This window comes from Puma concolor, chromosome E4, assembly GCF_028749965.1.
Source record: "Puma concolor isolate L17-30 chromosome E4, mPumCon1.1.hap2, whole genome shotgun sequence".
In the NCBI taxonomy this organism is placed as follows: Eukaryota; Metazoa; Chordata; class Mammalia; order Carnivora; family Felidae; genus Puma; species Puma concolor.
Window position 1 is genome coordinate 1141322 of NC_141683.1, and position 15830 is coordinate 1157151.

Sequence of the window (15830 nt, forward strand, 5' to 3'; positions counted from 1 at the left end):
GGACCCACTTGAGATGGGCGGGAGCCCAGGCCAATGGGCGGACTGGGCGGTGGAGTACAGGGGGTGGGGCGGAGCAGCGGCGGAGGGCTGGATGGGGGTCGGGGGCGGAGCTCGAGTTAAGGTGGACTGGGAGAGATAGGGGCTAGAGGAGAAAGCGGGAGAGGGAGGGGGAGAGGGATCGCGGCAGGTGGAGGGAGAGAGAGACCGAAGGAAAGAAGGAGGGAAAAAGAGGAGGGTGGGCCAGGCTCGGAGAGCGAAGTAAAAGCTTGGAGGAAGAGAGCGAAAAGGGAGGGAGGGACCCATCTGCGCCCTGCGGGGACTGGCTGGACCGAGGGGTTGAAGTTTATATCCTTATTGGGCGGAGGGAGGGGGCCCTGGGGGGGGGCGGGTGAAAAACCAGGAAGTGACAGAGGGTGTTGCTAAGGGTTGGGGGGGGGGAGTTTGGGGGGTGGCAGGGGGCGGGGGGAGGGAGGGGAGGGATGGGGGGAAAGCCAGCGGGAGGACAGGTGAGACAGCAGGACAGGTGAGGCGGGCCCAGAGGGGGGGGCGGGTGGGAGCCAGGTGAATGTACGGTTCTCGGCGGCCGAGGGGGGGGGCGGGCGGCAGGAGGAGGCCGAGGACTGCGGAGGAGGAGCCCCCCAGCAGAGAGCGGCGAGCGACTGACCGCGGCCTTCTGACCAGGACCGGCGCAGGGCCCCAAGCCCCCGGGCCCGGCGGGGGACGCGCTTCTCTCCACACCCGGTGCTTCAGCAGTTCCGGCCCGCGGACCCGAAGGCGGAGAGGTGAGTGTACCCCATTTTTGTCGCCGGCTCGGGGTCCCCCAGACGCGAGACTACTGCAGTGTCCTTCGTCTGTCCTGGAAGTGGGACCCCCCCACGCACACGCATGCAGACCAGACTCCCACCACTCCCCTTCCCTGCGCCTTCCCGGCACCCCGACGCTTTGGAACTGATTTTAACTGAGAGAAAAGGTGGGCGGAGGGTCCCCAGAAACTTTCTCCGCACTTCTGGGATCAGGCAGACTGGCGGCTCCGGGATGGAGAGAGGGTGAGGCGGCGCCGAGCGCTCCCCCAGTGTCCCCGGTGACTCGAGGGGAGACCCCCGAGCCGCGCGGGCTGAGGGAATGGAAAGGCTGACGGACTCTAACTAGGACACGGCGCCCCCCCCCCCCCGCGCCCCCTGGCGCGGTGGGCTGGACCCGGGCCAGTTGCACGGGGGGCGGGGGTAGCGCAGGAGGAGCCGCGGCTGGGGGGAAAGTTACCGGCTGGACTATTCGGTTTCCTGCGCCTCCGGAGCCGCGCTCCCTCTCCCGTGGCGGGGCTCGGCCGCAACGTCCCGGCGACACCGATTGGGCCCCCGTCCCTTCCTCCAGGCGCCGCTCCCGCCGCCACCCTTCCCAAGCCGGCCCAGGCCCCTAGAACCCGACAGCGAGGGTGGGTGACCGGGAGGCGCCCGCGCACCTGCCCCTCCACCGGGTGGGGGTCGCTACTGTGTAGTCGTGGAAGCTACTGGCAGCGCCGCTGACAGAGGGCTGCCATTCAAAGGGGTGGGGGGCGCCGCTTTCCATTCCCAGCTCTCGCTCTCTCCTCCCACCCCACCCCAAGTAAGAGAGCGACGTGTCCCGGCCAGAGCGGGGGGGGGGGGGGGGGGGGCGGGAGTGGGGGGGCGGCGTGGGCAGCGGGTTGTGCCCGGACACGTGCCTGCCCAGGCGCCCCGGCCCTGCTGGTGTTTGGAGAGAGGGCGGGTCCCCTGCCCCCCGCCCCGCACAACCCCCACGTATCAAAGGGCGGCTGAGACGTGGTGAGACCTCGGGGCGCCCTGGGGGGGGGGGGCAGGGAGCCCGGGTCCGGAGCAGGGGAGGGGCAGAGGCGCGGGTGCTAGCTGACCCACAGGAAACGAGCGCCGCTGACCTAGTTTGGGACACCGGAAGTGGGTGCTGAGGAGAGGGGGAGACCAGCAGGCTGTCCTGGCTTCCGGGCCAGGTGGAGGGCGTTCTTGAATTGACCCCCACCCGCCCGCCTCGCAGACCCCCTAGCTGCGGCCGGGAATGGGAGTGAGTCAGCGCAGAGAGTCCCCCTTCCCCCAACTTATTCCTGGCGGAGGAGGCAGTTGGTCAGGGCCAGGGGGAGCCCGACTGAGCTGTGAGGGGTTAAACCAGGATGGGAACTCTCTGCTCCCTGAGGGTGCAGTGTGTAGGGGGGTGAGGCCTGGAGGATTACGGGGTTGCCTCCTGCTCCCCGGCACCCACCGACTGGTTTGGTCACCCCTGTACCTGCCTGGCAGACCCGGCATGGAGTGGGCACCAGGCCGGGAGGGGAGAGCGGGTGCGAGGAGTGTGGTGCAGGGCTGGACAGGGACGTGGCTGTGACTGAGTTTGGGTGGCAGGGAGTGCTCCCTGTCACTGGTGGCTGGGGAGGAGAGCAGGGGGCTCCCCCTGGAGCAGCTGATGAAACCAGAAGAAATCTCCGCCGGTGCCTCCTGTCCCCGGCCCCCGGGACCCCAGCTCCCCCAGCGCGCCTCTGTTACACGGTTGCCGCAGGCATGGTGCAGCCCGCCGGCACCCCCAGACGCTGTCCCCTCCCTTGAGTCCCACACCCGCCCCCCAGCCTTCACACAGGGGTCAGAAAGCGGTCACTGCCACCCGAAGGGGGCTCTGGGGAAGGAGGAGAGCAGTGCCCACTAGGTTCAGGTGTCAGGGAGCGAGGCCTGCTCTGATAGGGCACTCTCATCAGTACGAAGCTCTGGCTACTGTGGACCCCAGTGTCTGGGAGACAGGTGTTGACCTCTTCCTCCTTCCCCGTGGTGCCCCCTGGCACCCAGGGCCCCCAGCTCCTCCTTGGCCTAGTGCCCGCCCCGGGAGGGCGCGGCGGGCAGCGGGGGCTGGGCTAACAATGCACCATCAGGCCCTTTGTGTGCCTGCACTTGGCACCCTGGGGAAGGGTGGGGGAGGGGGCCCAGCGGGCATGGGGGGGGCGGAGCGCCTCTGGGGTGGGGACGGTGAAGGCTGGGGGAGAGAAGCAGAGAATGAAAGCAGGTGGGGAGGAAAGGGAAGTAGGTCAGATAGGGTGCTGGCCCCCCATTCCAAGCCAAGACGGAGCAGACCAGCCCCTGATCTTATGGCCGCCCAGATGGCACCATGCTGCCTGAGGCGCAGCCTAGGACTGGCCATTTGGGGTCAGAAGTCACTGCCCGGGGGACTGCCTGGATGGAGGAAGCCTGGCCTGGTACTGCCCCCTTCTTGGTGGCTGAGAGACCCACTTCTGGTCAAGGCCAAGGCCCTAAGACCGGGTAGTAAATGGGCTCCAGGCAGGGCACTGCCCTCTGACGGAGCCTCTGGACCTGCTTCGGGGCTTCCTGCCTCCGGCCTGCTTGGTTCCTTGACCTTCTGAAAGTTAAGGCTCTCTGGCCACCAGGCCTTGGGGCCTATGCCTACTGCCTAGGGCTGAAGAGAAGAGTGGAGGGGGGGAGGAAGGTGGGGAGAGGAGATGGCTAGGACCCTGGCATGGGGTGTGTCGCTCTAGCCTCTTCCCCCTCCTTCTGCTGAGTAAACTCGTGAGTAAACTTGACGTTTTGCCCGGACAGTTTGAAGTTGCCTCGCTGCCCCCCCACCCCTAGTCCTGCCAACACCCAGGCGGCTAAGCGCCAAGGCGGGCCTGGGGGACTGGGGGGAAGGGGTTAGAGCGACTGTCGTCCACTATCAAGGGCTTTGGAGGGGCAAGGAAGACCTCCCCCCCACCCCCGCCCCAGCCACACTCAGGTCTCGGCAAGAGTCTTAGCTGGGGCCTGTAAGCATCTATCTGAGAGCCTTGGGGAGCCCAGACAAAGTGGCCTCAAAACAGAGCCTCTGCCCACTTCTGACCTCCACCCCCTACTAAGGAAAGACACCCAGCTGACATCTGACCCCTGAGTTGCCACCTTTAACGTTCAAGGCTGCCTGGCCCAGAGGGAAAGCTACCTTTAGCAAATTCCACAGGGAAAGCGAAGAGGGCTGCCCTCTCCACTGCATCCCTTGGTTGGGGTGGGCGGAGGCTGGTAGCCTTGGCGACCCAGCCCTCTCTTCGCCCAGGCCTCCCAGCTGCCATGGCCTTGGTCCTGGAAGGTAGCGTCCTCATTTGCCAGCGTGATTCCTTGACCTCACACCTGGACCTAACCCCACATGGACCCCCCCCCAGCACACTCCCCATCAGGCCTGGCCCTGACCTCCCCCATCCTCTTCCTCCGCCTCCTATCATCCCAGAACCAAGTCAGCCTTCAGATTTCTCCAGCCAGCAAATACCTGCGCCAGATCCAGAGGCTGAAAAGCGCCCCAGGCAAAAGAGGGCTTGTGGCAGGCAAATGGAGCCAGTGACCCCAACAAGCACACCAGCCAGCTATCAGTTGACATCACTAATTCCTCTTAGAGCCCCCAGGCCACCAGAATGGCAGGGGAAATGCTTTCCCAGTCCCTGCCAGGCTTCGGAGTCAGGCTCCACCAGGCCTTTGCTTTCGACCTCATGTCTCTGGCTTCAGTTTCCTTCCTGTTTCCACCCCCCCCCCCAACTCCTCCCCACCCATATGCCCCTTTCAACAGACATCCTCTCCTCCTTCCTTCCTCCTTTCCTCCCCTTCGCCTGGGAGAAGGGGTCCTCTCGCCCCACCGTGGACCTCCTACCTTTTACCTCTTCCAAACACAGTCCCCTTAGAGACTTCTGACCAAGTCCTCTGCTCTGCCCTCCCGTCCCCATCAGCAAGGCTCTGGGGAAGAGCACGCAGGACTTCTCTTGGGAACTACAACTCCCAAGGTACATGCAGAGCGATCGTGGTGCATACTGGGAGATGTAGTCCTCTTTGCTCTCTCACTTTGGTTAAGTCTGGAAACGTTGCAAGATGAGAGTAAAAGCCAGGACAGGCATGAATTGGAAGGTGGGTACCCTCTGCATCTCCCACCCCGCCCCGTTCTCACCGTCCTGTGCCCACATGACACCGCGTACCCATGATTAACATCCCTCTCCTCTGCTGGGACAGGCTACCGTTCTTACCATAGGGCCCCACCCAAGAGGTGCCCCCACCCTGCCCTGCTGCCCCTGGCAGGGGTAAAATGGAGGGGCCCCTTCCCTGCCCCCTGCCCTCTAGGCTGGTTCCCCGCCTTTATGGGGATCAAAGGGCAGAGAGCAGCCCCACCCCACTCTCTTGCAGGCTGCGGGCACCAAGGCTCTCAGGAATTGTGGGGACTTTGGTGCCCAAGCAAATGTCCAAGCAGAGGGAATGCTGGGAGGCTGGCACCCACTTTGGGGAATGGAGCTTTCAATGAGCGTTCACTAGGCTGTCCACAGTCTCCTGGGCTCTCGTGTAGGCCCTGACTTGTGCACTGCCTCTTGAGGAGATGGCTCGAAAACAGGGTCTTGGGCCTTATCGGTAGCACCTAGGGGCCCGGACCCGCCTGACTGGCACCAAGGCACGGGGGTGACCCTCCCCCACCCCAGGCCCACAGTTGGCACGGGGCACCGGGAGCAGGGGGGTAGGAGGGAGAGGAGGGCAGGACTGCCAGCATCCTGGTGGGTAGGTGCCAGCCGGGCCGGGAGCCGGTGAGGGGCAGCAGGCCAGCGGCACTGAGCCAGCAGCTGTTGGGGGGAAAGGGGAGGGGTGTTTTAGGGGGCATTTCTGTGGTCCTCCCCGTCCCGGGAGGGCCTGGATCGCCTCGCATCTAGGGAACATTAGGGTACCCCTTGTTCCAGGAATAAGAGACCCTAGGAGTCGGAGGGGAACTTTGTGGCCCACCCATCTCTGGGCTCACAGCCCTCCTGAGTTGCCCCTCAGGCCCAGGCGGGTCCCACCCAACCGGCCAGGGTGGCAGCTTGCGCAAGGGGTGGGGCTAGGCGCTTCCCAGCAGATGCCCCCTCCTGGCTCCTTCCTCTTTCAGTGCCCTCAGCTCCCCCCATCTGTCCGCCCCCTCAGGCCAGCCCCGTCCCCCTGGTCCCCCTGGCCATTGGGGGCTGGCATGAGTGCTGCCCCCTGGCCTGGTTGGCAGGGGCTGGCGCCCGGGCAAGGAGCTGTGGTATGTGAGTGGGTTTGGGGTGAGGCGCAGGGAGGGCGGGGTGCCGCCTTGCCCAGCCCCTGAGGGCCCCGGCCCATGCAGGCGGAGGGGTGGAGGGGGGGGGGGGAGAATTCGGCCAGCTCCCAGGGGTCCGAGGGGACCACTGGAGTCCGGAGGGCCTCCCCGTGGTCCCCTCTGGGACCGCGTGCCCTGAGGGGCTGGGACCTGGGCACCTGTCAGCCCTGGCACTGACTGTCCAGGGTTCCCCTCCTCCCTCTCCCGGCCACTGCCGCCTCCTGTCCCCTCCCCTCCCTTCTTCCTTCTCCTGGTCCCACCTCCAGCAGCCTCTCCCGTGGCTCCTCCTCACCTCTGTCCTCCTGGACTGTCCCGGCTCCTACCTTGCCTACGCTCACCTTTTTCCCCTTTCGGGACTGAGCGAGGACGAGCGGGGGTGGGTACAGCTGGGGCTTCGGGCACCACAGGCAGAGACTTTAGGCCCTCTCCCACGCTGCCAGCCCTCTGGTAACCCCTCCCTCCAAGCTGGGGGGGAGGGGGGGCAGCACCCAGAGGGTTAAGGCTGTAGGGGGGAGGGGCTGGGCCAGGTCGTGGGCGGCCCCTTTGAAGGAGGGAGCTGGAGCGGGGAACAGCCACCCCACCTCCCCCCCCCCCAGCCCGGCCCTCCCCCACCCCTCCCAACCTGCTCCCCCCAGGGGCCAAGAGGAGTTGCCGGAGAGGCCCCTCAGCGTTCAGGTGAGTAGGCCCTTCTCTGGCTTGGGAGATCAGGCCCCAGGGGAGGCTTGGAGGCCTAGAATTGGCCAAGGGTCAGAGAGGGACTGAAAAACAGGCTAGGAAGAGGGTGTCCAAACTTCCCTGGGAAGGTGTGGGGAGCTGAGGGTCTGAAGAGCTGGTGTGTGGGAAAGCTTCAGCATTTAGGGGACCCAGGAGGACAGGGGAGCAGAAGGGGCCTACGGGAGCCGAGGGATCGCTGGGCCAGGACAGGAGGTTGGACAGGCTGGCAGAGAGCCGGGCTCCGGGGATCGGGCTGGGGTGTCCTCTGGGGCTGGGGGGCTCAGGTTTCTGCCCGCGGCTTGGCGGGTGTGGGGTTACCAGCCGGCTCGGTTACCCAGCCTGAGACGCTAGGCTGGGGGGAGGGGGTGGGCACAGGGCAGACCCTGGCACCTTGTGCCGTCTCCTCGGGCCCTAAGGGGAGCCGGTGCTGCCCGGGCAGCTCCTGCTGGGAACCCTGATGGCCAGGGTCTGTCCAGGTACGAGGTTGCCTGGCCCAGGGTGGGCACTCCGGGGAAAGCCCAGCAGCTCCAGGGCTGGAAACTCTGACGGGCAGAGAGGCCTGGGTTGTCCCCCCCTCCACCCCACCCCACATCCGCTCTCTCCGCACCCCCACCCCACCACCCATCCTCTCCAGCTGGCCCCCAAATTTCGATCCTGTGCTTCCTCCAGAAGCGGGGCCTGGGTGCCCTGGATGTGGCCATCCCATGGCAAGACCAGGCCTTGGAAGGCAGGCCTGGCTGCTTGATGGAATGCTGCCGCCCCTCTCTGCCCACCAGCCTGGGGAGAGGGGAAGGGGTGCTGCCCGGAGCAGAGGGGAATGGAAGCAGCAGCGGGACAGGCTGGGCCCACACCTGAGGGACAAAGCAGCAGAGACAGGAGAGGCTGGGGTGGCTCCTGGGGCCTGAGGGACACGGATGCCTAGAGTGGAGGCAGGGGGCCGGCAAGGATGCGTGTCGTCTTGGTCAGGGGACAGGCAGGGGACAGGAAGAGCAAGGGGACAGGAAGAAGAGGCCAAGGAGGGGGTCCAGGAGCGCGGGGTGGCTGATGAGCAGGGGTCCCCAGAGGTAAAGGAGAAAGGCCACATCTCTGCCATCTTGCGCCCCTCACACCCCCCAGGTTGGTCTGTGCCCTGCGGGGCAGGCGAGGGCTGTGTCCTGATGTCAGGGAAGGGAAGGTGGAGGGGAGCACGGAGGCCTCCTTCCTTCCAGGAGTCACAGCACCGGGAATTGGGCATTTTGAGGGAGGAGAGGCTTAACCCCCACAGCACCGGGAAGCAGCCAGCTCCCCTGGCCTCCTTCCCCCTTCGTGGCTTGCGGTCTCCCTTCCCCGCCTGGCCCCCAGGAAGTGTGAGTGCTGGGGGTGGTGAGGTTAGGAGGGGGGAAGCGGCGTGTGGGGGATGGGCAGGGCACGCACTCGCTTGGAGGGGCTGGGGTGGGACTCCGTACGCCCAGGGCACCCCCGGGGCAGGGGGCCTTGCCTTCCGAGCCCTTACCGGCCCCTCAGGGGACTCCCCAGCCCCTTACCCTGCCTTCCCAGCTGGGCAGTCCAGATGGCCACAGCCCCTGGGTTCCAGCAGCCCCAGGAAGTGTAGGAGAGGCTGGGGAGCCGGGACTCCTGGGTCCCTGAGGACTTTGGCCCCGTTGTCCTACTTCCCCACCCCCCTGGTCCAGCCACAGGCCAAAGCCCTGTCTGCGTGCAAAACTTAGCTCCAAAAAAACAGGAAGAGAACCTGAGGCTGGAGTTGGGGTGGGGGCGGGGGGGGGGCAGAAAAGAGAGAGAAGTAAGAGGGAGGGGCGGCCAGCCAAGACAGGAGGGGGGGCACTGAGAAGCGCCTCAGGCCTCCATCACTCTGGCCCGAGGATGTCCCGGCCAGGTCTCAGCCTCCCTCACCCCAAGCTGCTGCACCTGGAGAAGCCTTTGGTGGTGGGGGGGGGGGGCGGGGGGTTCTGTGCGCCCGCGTCTCGGCCCCATATCTATTTTCTCTGCCGCTAATCCCGGTTCCGCCTGCTGCCCCCCACACTAAGCCTCACTCCCCTAATCCGCAGGCTGTGGGGAAGGGGGGCCAGCTTTACTCATCGGCCGGCCGATGGGGCCGTATCCCCTCTCCTCGCCTGGCCCCAGCCGGCAGGGGTGGCCCTGGCGCCCCCAGCACCGCACTGGACACCGTCTGAGGTCAGCACCCGGAAGGAGTTACAGCCTCCTCCCTTCCAAGCAGGGCCAATGCTCTCTATCTTTTGACTCTTGTTGGCGGACACACGCTGGCGGGTGCCCCTGGGTGCGGAGAGGTACCTGATGGGGCTCCTACCTTTGCCCCCTTCTACCTTTCTCACCCCAAAGTCTTCCCCCCCACCAAAGATGGGGCAGGCTTGACTCAGGGCCCAGTTTCAAGAGAGCTGCCCACCTGCTTGGCCGGTCTAGCAGGCCTGACAGTGAGGGGAGCCTGGGGGGGTGGCGGGAAAGGGGGAGTGATGGGGCGGGGCCCCCGGTTCTTCCCCCTACCAGGCAAACAGACCAAACAGACCTCGCCTGGTTCCCTGGCACAGCCGCCCCCCCCCAACCTCCACACACACCCATGCCCACAAGGCCTCAGCAAGAGGGGGCATGCCGGGCTGGGTGGGGATGGGCCGCCCTCACGGGGCGTCAGGGGGCCGGGCCCTTTGGGATGCAGATGTGGGAAGGGTGCCCGAGGTGGGGTGGGCATCCTGGCACCGGTGCCCCACCCCCGCCCCCCGATGACGGGGCTAGGAGTGCCCCCGTGGCCTGGTTGGCACCAGGGTAGCTCCAGGAGACACCTAAGTTGGCATTGGTGCCAGAGCCCTGGGTGAGGGCCGGGGGAGTCTCCCAGAGCTGGAGAACCTTATCGACACCTCCCCTTCCCACGTGTGTCCTCTGCCTCTCCCTTCCCGCGTTGCCACCGCGTGGCCAAGGGCATTGGAGTTGGGCCTAAGGGGTTAAACACCCACCCTTGCCCAAGTCCTGTGTGAGTTGCGTGGTGAACCAGCCTGAGCCTGTGACCTGACAGCAGGGTCGGCCAATCAGTGCCCTGCCACACCAGGTTGCCTCGGAGACCGGCCCTGGGGTGGGAGAAAGGAGGCGGGCTTAGCAAGCGGCAGGAATGGGTGGGGTGGGGAGGGAAGGAGGGAGAGGGATGGGGTGAGCCACGTGCCTGCGGGTGCCCAGCTCCAGGCCAATGGACAGCGAGGATAGCCCCACCCGTCCCCCTCAGGAGGGACAGGATCCGCTTGGGCTCAGGAGGGCGCCCACCCGGTTTTTGTCTGTTCCTAAGTTCTGGGGCTGTTTGCCCCTCGTTCAGTTTGTAAAGTGCAGACAGGAGAACCAAAGGGGCCTGGGGCTGCCCCCAGGGAGAGAAGGGATGTGGGGACCCAGGGTGGGAGCAAGGGCCTTGCTGAGGGCATCTGGGCACAACTTGCAACTTACGAGAGAGAGACACATGGGTGAGGCTCACTTAAGGCTTCTATGCAGGTGACCGGCCCGGAGGCGGGCAGAGACAATGCGGGTCTTGTGCTCTAAAGAGGAAATCTGTGGCCCCTGACTCCCCCAACTCCCTGAAAAAAACTTTTCGCCCCAGTGGCCAGGGCTGAGCGGCCGTTGGCAGTGGCGAAGACGACACTGACCAGTGTCGGTGGGACCCACCCTGGGGACTTTAATATTATGGACGAGGAAACGGGCCTCCTGGGGTGGGGGAAGGAAGTGACTTACCCAAGGTCATGTAGCTAGTAGTAACCTGACTCCTTGGGGTGACTTGAGGGAGAGAGACCCAGCTGTCCCCAAGCTGTTTCCCAGCAGAGGCCATCTGTAGAGTGGAATCTGCCCCTGGGTGAGGCCTTGCTTCTCCCTCCCAAGGCCAGAATGTGTGTGTCAGCCCCTAGGCCAGCACACGGTCTCACTCAGCCGCCACCACAGCCCTAGGAATCCGGAGGAATTATCCTGTATTGTCGACCAGGAAGGAGGCCCAGAGACTATAGATGTTGTGTTGAAAGCCACCGAGCTAGTCAGCCACAGAGTCAAGCCTGGCTGCGTCCGGAGCACAGCTCTTTCCAGGCCCGGACTCTGTCTCCAGTGGCTCCAGACCCACCAAAGGTCAGGGCTAAAGGGCTGAGTCCTTGGGCCTTCTACCCACCCCTTGTACAGCTGAGGAAACTGACGCACAGAGAGAAGGGACTTGTCCAAAGTCACTGAGCAAGATGGCAGCAGACGCCCCACTTCCAGGCCAGACCCACTCTACCACCCCCCTGCCCTCCACCCCCTTGGGGGGGCCGCCGTGTCTCTGTGCCTCAGAGAGGGCAGCGCGGGGGCGGGGGGGGGGGGGTGGGGACGGCCTTCTGGAGAGGGGGGCTCTCCTGACCGGCCAGCGGGGGCACCACCACCCGGTAGGGAGGGAGAGGTGGTGGCCTGGCGGGAGCGAGGTGGGGAGGGGTGGGACTGGAACCTGGCCTATTGGCAGTGGGGGAGGGGGCGGGGACGATGCTTATCTGTGCGGGGCAGGAAGCACCCGAGCCAGCCAGCGACACCCCAGCACGGGGTGGCTGCTCCCTGGCCCCCTGGGGGAGGGGAGGATGTGGGGGGGGGTGTGCTGGGAGCTGTATTTCCCTTTTGGCCTGGGGTGGGGGGTGGAATCTAAAAGGGGAGATGAACTTTTAGTGGGTGGGGGAGGGGAGGAGGAAGGTGAAGGTGCAGGAGGCCTCCTGGTGAGCGCGCCAGGCCCTTCGTGGGGGCGACTTGATTTAACGTCATGGCCGGGCGGGAGCGCGCCTGGGTCCAGCGTGAGTCTCGGCTCCGTCCTTGGCCTCTCTGGCTGTGGGGAGGCTCCGTCACAGACTGTCACCCCACTCCCCAGATGATTGAGCCCCGAATCCTTTGGCCACTTTATGGAGCCTCCCCACGTGTCCTGTCCCCCAGCCCAGTGCTTCCTCCAAAGGCATGGGGAGGGGGGCGGGTGAAGCGGACAGGCCTCTAGAGAAGGTTCCGTGGGCAAGTCCGGGCTCCTGCGCACCCAGAGGCAGGCAGGACTGTGCACAGCAGTTGGGAACAGGACTTGGGCCCACGGCCTGGCTTTGAACGCCGTTCGGCACGTACCTTGGAAAGTCGCTTCACCTGCCTGCGCGTCGGGTTCCCTGTCTGTGAGGAGACAAGGTGCTAGTCGGGACTCGGGGCTCGCGCAAGACCGAATGGGTAGGAACACTTAGAGTATCCGGCGCCGAGCGTCGGCCGACCCCGCGGCTCCCTCCTCGGACCCCCTCGCAGGGCGGAGTGCTCTCACCCTCTCCCTCTCCTCAACCCTACAGAAAAAGATGGGGAGCCCCGAGGACGACCTCATCGGGATCCCATTCCCAGACCACAGCAGCGAGCTCCTGAGCTGCCTCAACGAACAGCGCCAGCTGGGCCACCTCTGCGACCTCACCATCCGGACGCAGGGCCTCGAATACCGCACCCACCGGGCCGTGCTGGCCGCCTGCAGCCACTATTTCAAGAAGCTGTTCACCGAGGGCGGTGGCGGCGCCCTCTCGGGGGCCGGGGGCGGCGGGCCGGCCGCCGGGGGGGCGGGCGCCGGCGTGTGCGAGCTGGACTTCGTGGGGCCGGAGGCCCTGGGCGCCCTGCTCGAGTTCGCCTACACGGCCACGCTGACGACCAGCAGCGCCAACATGCCCGCCGTGCTCCAGGCCGCCCGGCTTCTGGAGATCCCGTGTGTCATCACTGCCTGCATGGAGATTCTGCAGGGCAGCGGCCTGGAAGCCCCCAGCCCCGACGAGGACGACTGTGAGCGGGCCCGCCAGTACCTGGAGGCCTTCGCCACGGCCACGGCCACGGCCACGGCCGCGGGAGTTCCCGACGGCGAAGACAGCCCCCCGCAGGCACCCCGCCCGCCCCCGCCCCCGCCACCCCCTCGGCCCGTGGCCCGCCGCAGCCGCAAGCCCCGGAAAGCGTTCCTGCAGACCAAGGGGGCCCGGGCGAACCACTTAGTGCCCGAGGTGCCCGCGGTGCCCAGCCAACCCGTGACCTACGAGGAGGAGGAGGGGGCCAGGGTGGGTGGCAGTGCGGGCAGCGGGCCGGGGGACAGCTACAGCCCTCCAGCCGGGACTGCTTCACCCCCCGAGGGGCCCCTGACCTACGAGGCCTATGAGGGTGAGGAAGAAGAGGAGGAGCCCGTGTACTCCACCGCCTACGGGCTGGCGCAGGGGGGTGGGCCCCCGCTGTCCCCAGAGGAGCTGGGCTCAGACGAGGACGCCATCGATCCTGACCTGATGGCCTACCTGAGTTCGCTGCACCAGGACGCCCTCGCGCCGGGCCTGGACGGCCAGGACAAGCTGGTGCGCAAACGCCGCTCCCAGATGCCCCAGGAGTGCCCCGTCTGCCACAAGATCATCCACGGGGCGGGCAAGCTGCCCCGCCACATGAGGACCCACACGGGTGAGAAGCCCTTCGCCTGCGAGGTCTGCGGCGTCCGCTTCACCCGGTGAGCACCCGTGGGGAGGGGTGCGGAGAGGGGAGTTAGGAGACCCCGGGTGGGGAGCAGGTGGTCCTGGAAAGGGCTGGAGGTGTGGCTGTGACCGGAGCGACCCGCACAAAACTGGGAGGCCGGGAGAAGGAAGGTCACGGCACGTGGGTCTGGGGCAGGAGAGGTTTGGTGTTGGAGGCAGGGAGGCCGCGCCGGCCTAAGCTGGGAGCAGTCAGCAAGGGCGTCCCGGGCGGTAAGAGGCAGCCCGCGGCAGAGGGACCAGAGGGCCGAGACCCCAGGGACCTGGCCCGGAGGAGCCAGCCAGGGTCCTGTCCTGAACCCGCTCCCTTGCGCCCCGCCCGGCCAGGAACGACAAGCTGAAGATTCACATGCGGAAGCACACCGGAGAGCGGCCTTACTCATGCCCGCACTGCCCAGCCCGCTTCCTGCACAGCTACGACCTCAAGAACCACATGCACCTGCACACGGGGGACCGGCCCTACGAGTGCCACCTGTGCCACAAGGCCTTCGCCAAGGAGGACCACCTGCAGCGCCACCTCAAGGGCCAGAACTGCCTGGAGGTGCGCACCCGGCGGCGCCGCAAGGACGACGCGCCGCCCCACTACCCACCGCCCTCCGCCGCCGCCCCGTCCCCCGCGGGCCTCGACCTCTCCAACGGCCACTTGGACACCTTCCGCCTCTCTCTGGCCCGATTCTGGGAGCAGTCAGCCCCTACCGGCCCTCCGGTCGCCGCCCTGGGGCCCCCTGATGACGAGGAGGAGGAGGGGGCACCCAGTACGCCGCAGGCCGAAGGTGCCATGGAGTCCTCTTAGAGAGGGCCGAGCGGCCGGGCTGGCGCAGCGCGAGGCCGGGCCGCCGCTGCCAAGCAGTGGGAGTGGGCGGGACGGACAGAGCCGGGGTCAGGGCTCTGGGCCTCCCCGGCTTCAGAGATCTGCCCCTTCCCCCGTGCCCCCCAGAACCCTCATTCCAGTTCCAAGCTGAGAAGGTTTTGGGGTAGAGGCTCCCCAGACTGGGGTGATCTCCCAAGGAGTGACGCAGGATAGTATGTCTATATTTACAGCTCTATTGTAAAGGTGGGGTCCCTGTCCCCAGCTGCTCCTGGGGAGTAGAAGCAATAATGTATTTCTGATTTGTGGGGTCCCTCTTCGGCTATGCGGGTTTCCAGGGGGTGGGGGGCTTGGGACCAAAGTCTTGCCCCGCCCCCATGCCCCTAGGGGTTTTGGCTGCGTCAGGGGGTGAAGGACCGCCCTTCCCTTCCCTTCCGAGACCCCTCCTTCCTGGTTTCTGTTCCCTTTTCCTGGCAGTGAATTATGCAAAGGGGGCGGCGAAGGAAGGGTAGGTGGGGGAAAGCGAGGTAGAAGCTGGAAAGCCTGGGGGACTGGGCCCCGCAGGAAGGAGCCATCCTCGCGCCCCCCCCCCCCCCCCGTCGCCCCCCGCCAGGCTCCGAGCGCTGAGTCACGGGGTCCTGGAGGAGAAGGGGGCGGGGTGGCCTGAGTGGCTCGCCCGCCCCTGGGGGCAGCGGGAGGGGCCCGCTCCGCTCGGCTCTCCGCCCCGGCCCTGCCCTCCCCTCCCGCGTCCCCGGGCAGGGAATGTCTTGTTCCCGCCGCTCCCTCCCCGGGGCCAGAGGGCAGGGCGGGCCGGGTGGCTCCTGCCCTCCTCTCCTCCTCCCGCCCAGGTGCGAGCCGGAGCCGCCGCCGGGCCGCCCCTGACTCACGCCGCCCCCGGGCTGGCGCGGCGCGGGCTCGGGGACGGGGTGAGGGGCTGCGGGCCTGCGGAGCGCGCGGGCGGGCGCCCCCTGGCGGCCGCTCCGGGGACCCGCGGGCGCGCCGCCGGGAGAGCGCCGAAGGGGTTCCGCTCCCAGACCCCTGCCGGCCCGGCCGCCCTGCGGGGTCTCGGAGGGCAGCCCCCTCGCTCTTCCCTTAGGATTGAATCCACCCCGGTTCTGTACATAGCCTCTTCTGTTGGTCTTGTTGAAATCTAGTTTCAGATTTTTAACTACCCAATTCTGCTGGGGGTGGGGGCAACTGCCCCCCCTCCCGTCCTCGCTGGGTGCTGCCCCCCCCCCCCCTGCGGCCTGGGCTCTGCCTTGCACTATTTCCCCTCCCTGGCCTGGCGGCCCCTCCCCCTCCTTAAAAGGGGCAGGTTAAGGGGCCCGGTGCTCTCCCTTCCTCCCATGCACCCTCATGCCCATTTGCACAGCTGCCCAGGTACCCCCAATAGTGAGGGGGTGTCACAGGGAGGGGGTAGCGGGACCAGTCCCTGTATCTATTTAAAAAGTGATGATGTAATATATTGGGGTTGGGGGAGGTCAGGTGGCCCTGGGCCTCATCTTAGCATTTCAGGTGATGGGGGAGCCCAGGGCTGGGGAGACCTGGGGCCTAGCCCCAGAGAGTGAGGACAATGTGACCTCCCCCCTCCCCCCTTGCGGCTTCTCCACTCAGTGCCTTAGGGGGGGAGGCGAGTCCCCCCTCTCCTCTTCCCCTCCTCTTCCCCTGCCCCCACCTTGGGTGTAAGAGACAGGAAGAAATAATAATAATTTAAGATTCACACT

The 15830-nt window shown here is 66.5% G+C and overlaps 1 protein-coding gene across 5 annotated transcripts; it reads left to right on the forward strand.

Annotated features, from left to right (window-relative positions):
• The first annotated feature begins 485 nt into the window (after positions 1-485).
• On the forward strand, positions 486-15828 carry ZBTB7B (zinc finger and BTB domain containing 7B). Of its 5 annotated transcripts, none has more exons than XM_086693163.1 (4): positions 486-506; positions 682-782; positions 12108-13276; positions 13626-15828. In XM_086693163.1, the coding sequence occupies exons 3-4, from the start codon at positions 12114-12116 to the stop codon at positions 14089-14091; spliced, it is 1629 nt and encodes a 542-aa protein (XP_086549289.1). In that variant the 5' UTR covers positions 486-506; positions 682-782; positions 12108-12113; the 3' UTR covers positions 14092-15828. The 5 variants fall into 5 exon arrangements, with proteins under 5 accessions (XP_086549289.1, XP_086549284.1, XP_086549286.1 ...); XM_086693158.1 differs by having other exon boundaries at positions 488-523; XM_086693160.1 differs by lacking the exons at positions 486-506; positions 682-782 and adding an exon at positions 6684-6762.
• The last annotated feature ends 2 nt before the right edge of the window (positions 15829-15830 follow it).

Excerpts from the sequence above, each read along its gene's own strand:
- ZBTB7B (XM_086693163.1), top strand. The coding sequence starts at position 12,114 with ATGGGGAGCCCCGAGGACGACCTCATCGGGATCCCATTCCCAGACCAC. Across the intron at positions 13,277-13,625 it reads TGCGGCGTCCGCTTCACCCG|GAACGACAAGCTGAAGATTC; the intron begins GTGAGCACCCGT and ends CCGCCCGGCCAG.